This window comes from Thamnophis elegans, chromosome 2 (genome assembly GCF_009769535.1).
Source record: "Thamnophis elegans isolate rThaEle1 chromosome 2, rThaEle1.pri, whole genome shotgun sequence".
Lineage (NCBI taxonomy): Eukaryota > Metazoa > Chordata > Lepidosauria > Squamata > Colubridae > Thamnophis > Thamnophis elegans.
Window position 1 is genome coordinate 90,754,941 of NC_045542.1, and position 6,000 is coordinate 90,760,940.

A 6,000-nucleotide genomic window follows, 5' to 3' on the forward strand; every position below is an offset into this window, starting at 1 on the left:
TATATATATATATATATATTTCGTCAAGAGCCAAGGTGGCGCAGTGGGTAGAGTGCAGTACTGCAGGCCACTTCAGCTGACTGCTAGTTCAACAGTTCAGCGGTTTAAATCTCATCGGCTCAGGGTTGACTCAGCCTTTCATCCTTCTGAGGTGGGTAAAATGACGACCCAGACTGTGGGGGCAATATGCTGACTCTGTAAACCGCTTAGAGAGGGCTGCTATTGCTATTTGTGTGTGTATGTGTGTGTACATATATACATATATGTGTTTGTGTGTGTGTATACATATATACACATACAAACATACATACATACACACACACACACACACACACACACACAAAATAATTTTGAAACTTCTAAACTCAGGTTTTCGCACCACAACCCGGAATATCATATCACACCTCTGGTTCGGAACCCCTGCGATAGGTAGATAAATCCATGGCCTAGCTATCCGTCAAAACCTGTTTCCTTCCCAGTCCTATAATAAGGAGAGCAATTAATGAATTCTTCTCCTAATGGAAGAAAACCCACCAACAGTTATGTGTGTGTGTGTGTGTGTGTGTGTGTGTGTGTGTGTTGGTCCAGCCAGTCAGCCAACTGGGCTTTTCTTTGCTTGGTCCCATGTTACTGTAAAGCTGTCAAGCCAGCACTGCTCAAGGCAGAACACACATTCCCTGTTCGGGCAGAGTAAATTATGCTGGCCTACTTTTGTGTCCTTTTGCTAAATGGGGAAAAAAAGCATGTTAAATCAATGGTCCTAGTCAAGGCTTTTTCCCATTACCCACAGGATGTTGGTTATGGATAAAAATGTTGATGATTAATTCTGAAACCCACCAGATCAATTTCCAAATATTAGAACATTAGAGGGTGCTCAAAAGTTGTGACATGCCTTGGGGGCTGTATTTTGGTTATTTTAATATAATTTAGATGTGCTTGGTAAGTAACTACATAAATATAACTTTTTAATATTTTGTTTGTTTCATTTACAAAATATTGAGTGTATTTAGCTACTTTATCAGTTTACATACAAAAGTATTCAGGTTCATTCAGTGATATGGAACATCTTCTCTGAACGTGTATTACAGTAGAAATTATGACTGTCTTGGAAAGGGGTAACTGTTTCATTTATTAGTTTTTTTGGCAGGAGCAATGCAGTTTAAAGATTTCTAGCAGCTAGGATTAATTGGAGCCAATACTTTGAACATATTGGAACCCTTTCAATAGTGGGAACATCTCCTTGGAAACAAGCAAAGCATTAATGATTGTTGCAGCCATTTGTAGAAGTGTCCATCCAAGACAGGAACATCAAAGACCAATGATATTTTCCTTTTATTGCCAGACAAATATCTCTTAGTTTTCCTAAGCATTTTAATCTTTTAAAAATATGTATTGTTTTAAAAAGAACTGATTCTTGAATTAGAATGTGTGAAGATTATATATAAATAAAGATATTTACAAGCTGTTGTACTAGAAATATTTCTGAATGACAGCATAAGCCTTTAATATGATCTGCGTATTTTCATTTCTTTTCCGGGCATTTTTTATTCCTCTGGCTTGAAATTTTCTTCCTACTCAAAATCTGTTTCAATTACTTTACCTTTCCTGTCTCGCTTGAATTTTACAGCTTTTGTGTGAGGTTATTTGCCTTGCTGTGAAAATTACACTGGGAAAATATGATGGCATACAAGGACACTTTGTGAAATGCTTGTATCTCTTGGAGTTATGGAAACTGCATAAAGAAGCTGTCAACGTTGGTGAAGTCATTCAATTAGTCTATCTATTTGATCAGCGTACCAGGCCTTGGGCCTGCTTCCCACCCCTACCTCCCTACTGCCCCATCACAATTCTGTCCATCGTATTTTTTCATATATTGCCTTAGTCAAGCACCTGATCTGCTTAAGTAGTCTTTCTAAATGGAAGCTACATGACGTTGTCTTGGCCTTCCTACATGGAGGCTGCGTGGCATGCTGTCCCAGAAATGGGCCTATTTTAGGATCAGCCACAATTCATTACATCTGCTCAAAAATGGTGCCTGCTTTGGAATGGTGCTACGTGACCTCTGCATAGGGAGAGCCAAGGGAGAGAATCGGTTAACTCTTCTTCCCAGACATGATGTCTGAGATTACCTGTACCGCTTCTTTTATAGGCTTGTCTTTCATGAGGATAAACAGAGTATTTTATTGCATGTTACTTATAATAAGGCTTCACAGACTCAAATTGGAGAGTCTGTGAGAATATAGGATCCCACGTGGTTCTGTTCATTTCTGAAAAAATTAAACTGAAGTAGTTTTAAATACTCACAAATCCAATAGAGGATTCAAGAGCTTCTGGGGCAATTTATATTTAAAGAGATGAAAACGTTCTGTTTTGTTATCAGTATGCATAATAAATAACAAAGAACATTCTCAGTTCTCTGTGTGTCAGTTGTTATGTAACTCCAACAACATTTCTAACACTAAAAAAGAAAAATAGTGGTTTCAAGAGACTCTTGGTCTTTTTAAAAAGGAAAATAACACCCCTCTAAATTGTATAATGTAGAGAAAAAAATGCTTTATTTATCAGCACAAATATACCAAATGTAACAAAAAGGCAACAGTAAAAAAATATTGGGTCTCTGTCTGGATGGTCTCTTGTGACGAGCCGAATGACAGAGAATGGAAGTAGTGATCTTCCTCCCATTTTTGGGCATACCAGGGGTTGTGACTTTAAATATATACCTTTCACCCTGGCCTGGCTGATAAGGAGTCGGGCTCTGTAGCTCAATGGTTAACACATCTGCCTAAGAGGCAATAGAGCACAGGTTCGATTCCCAGCAAAGTTATGGCTAGCTGATGAGAGCTAAATAGCTTGAAATAGATCTATACTAGTCTCCCTTTATTTATTTATCAGCACAAATATAACAAAAATGCTTTAATATAAGAGATATATATAACAAAAATGCTTTAATATATAATGTAAGAGCCGAGGTGGTGCAGTGGTTAAATGCAGCACTGCAGGCTACTGCTAGATCAGCAGTTCAGCGGTTCAAATCTCACCGGCTCAGGGTTGACTCAGCCTTCCATCCTTCCGAGGTGGGTAAAATGAGGACCCGGATTGTTGGGGGCAATATGCTGACTCTCTGTAAACCGCTTAGAGAGGGCTGAAAGCCCTATGAAGCGGTATATAAGTCTACTGCTATTGCTATTGCTATATTGCTATAATATATATATATGTGAAATATATGATATAAATAATTACACTGGAATCTTTCATATGAATACACCTGACCAAACTGTATGTCTATATATACAATGAAACCAAATTGCTACTGGTTGTCCTTTTCTTCTCTTTCCTTCTATCCTTCCCAGCATTAGAGCTTTGTCCAGAGAGCAAGATCTTTGCATATTGTCTCCAGACTTAGAAGAATTGAGTCCGGTCATTTGTGCCTTGAGTGAAGAACTTTGGAATTGATTTGTATCATGGTTCATTTGTTTGTTCCCTTAGTTGCCCACAGTATCCTCAGGAGTCTTCTCCAACCCCAAAATCAGAAGTGTCAATAGTCATCTTATCTGCAACTTCAAAATCCGTTACTTAATTTTTTTAAAAAAATGGAGAAAAATTGTAGTAAAATTAATAAGGTGCAGCTAGAGAGAATATCTGAATCATAGCACTGGAAAATAGCATGTGAGAATTGACATCTGAATTGACTACTAGACTTCTAGAAAGACTCACCACATCATGTAGCAGCCAGTCACAAAGTTTCATTTTATATATACATTTCTATGTATTATCTGAAGTACCATAAGAGCAGTCTTTATTCTATGAGAGTGGGAATATACAGGTTCTAAGAAAACTATCTCCTAAACTTGGAGATGGAACAGAAAAAAATGCTGATAGAATGCAAGCAGTTTCTGTGACACACTTTCTGCACATTTTGAATAAGAATTTGATTTTTTTTAAAGAATAAAAACTGGGGCAAGGGGAGTTCAAAATGTATGGCCCTTAATTTTCAGAAAGTGGGTATTCACTACCAAAACAACATATTGTTGCAGTATTTCTCCTCTCCCCTCGATTTCCTCTACTTCCTCCTATTTCACAGTCATATTGTCCTTCCTTATTATTATGGCCATCAATTGCCTGACATATTTTATATCTAGATACTTAACATCATGTACAACTGTTTGTTTTTGTTAGGCAAGACCAGAACAAAAGACAAGTACCGTGTTGTATATACAGACCACCAGCGGCTGGAACTGGAGAAGGAATTCCACTACAGTCGCTACATCACCATCCGGCGGAAAGCAGAGCTGGCAGCAGCCCTTGGACTCACTGAGCGGCAGGTGAGTGCTGCAGAGACTCCTCCAGGTGCAAACCATCACCCCGTTTTTAAATTACACAGGCTTATTAAGCAGAGCTGCCAGGGTAAAAATAAAGGGATATTTACTATCATGTTTGTATCATACATACAAAAATGTTATGTTCATTTGGAAATGAATGAACTGACTTTTAGATAAGCATGAAGAATTTGTTTGATTCTCACTTTAACTGCTTCCTGAACCATTCTATGATTAAAAGTGCACTCATATTTGGTTCCACCACAAAACCGCGGAGGACAAAATCGCGCTCGATGAAAGCGCGCATTTGACGTCATCACAGCGCGACGAAAACATCGCGCTGTGATAGAAAAATGTAAAAATAAAGCGAAAACCTTACCCTAACCCCCCCAAACCTAACCCTAAACCTAACCCTAAACCTAACCCTTAACCTAACCCTAAATGCTTGCTTTAATTTTAATTTTATTTCAATTTTTAATTTTTTTCATCGCGCTGTGATGACGTCAAATGCGCGCTTTCGTCGAGAGCGATTTTGTCCTCCGCGGTTTTGACGGGTCACACTCATATTTCAGTCGGCACACTTTTCTGAAATTTGCAAAGCAGTTCCTCTGCAATATTTATCTAAAAGTCCATTCTGTTCCTCTGTGAAAATATGTAACCACTTCACCAATCATTCATATTAACGGTAAACTATGATAGATTAAGAGGAACTGTTTTCTTAAGTTCCTAATCTTATTGCCTTCATTTGTCCCTGCAGGTGAAAATCTGGTTCCAGAACCGGCGAGCAAAGGAGAGGAAAGTGAACAAGAAGAAGATGCAGCAGCAAACGCAGCCTGCCAGTACAACCACGCCTACCCCACCAGCGGTCTGCACTCCAGGCCCTATAGGCGGCATCTGCAGCAGCACCACCAATCTAGTTTCCACCTCCCCAATGACTATCAAGGAAGAATTTATGCCTTGAACTCAGCCTTTCCATTACATCTCCAAACTAACGTACCCAGAATGATATGGATTTCCCTCAGAGTCAAACTTACTTGTCAGACTCTCAACCAAGTAGCTTTTTCTATATGCTACTCTACTGGACAAATATAATCAACTCATTCCTAGGAGTTAAAACCAAATAAGCCTCTGTGGCTATTAGAGAAAGACTTGCTGTTGTCTCAGACAAGGGAGGAATCATGGGTGTTTGGGAAGAAAGAAACAAGGAAGCAGAGTACTTAAAAAAATATCTGGATCTTCATCTGAACAGGATCAGAATTATAGAGTCAGATGATTCACAAGTTTAATTAATTGTTAAATTATATTTTGTCAGCCTCTGGTCATTACTCAGGCCTTGTGATGTGGGTCAAAAAGGCAGGAGCCAAGTGACTTATTTCAAGCCAAATTATAGGTCAGGTCAGATGATAGAAACTGAGCCCCAGTTTTACATACTATACAGTATGTATACTATTAGGAACTAAAGTCATATTAAAGGCTAAGTAGGCAAGAAATACAGACAAACAAGATGGTGAGAAACTAGCCTCAAGAGAAATAAGTAAGTAAGTAAGTTATCGGCTTCCACAAAACAGGGTCTCTTAGAATGCCAAAAGTCCAACATTGTTTTCTTGAAAATTTTATTCATGCCTCTATTCCATATCAAAGACATCTGACTTGGTGTGAGACACTTAGGTTATAGCAGAGGTGG

The 6,000-nt window shown here is 38.5% G+C and overlaps 1 protein-coding gene across 1 annotated transcript in view; it reads left to right on the forward strand.

Moving 5' to 3' along the window:
• Nucleotides 1-5,277, forward strand: part of CDX1 (caudal type homeobox 1) — a 38,120-nt gene extending 32,843 nt beyond the window's left edge. The window contains exons 2-3 of the mRNA XM_032212168.1: nucleotides 4,177-4,322; nucleotides 5,074-5,277. Of these exons, the coding sequence (XP_032068059.1) occupies nucleotides 4,177-4,322; nucleotides 5,074-5,277 (350 nt within the window). The remainder of the gene's footprint in view (nucleotides 1-4,176; nucleotides 4,323-5,073) is intronic.
• The last annotated feature ends 723 nt before the right edge of the window (nucleotides 5,278-6,000 follow it).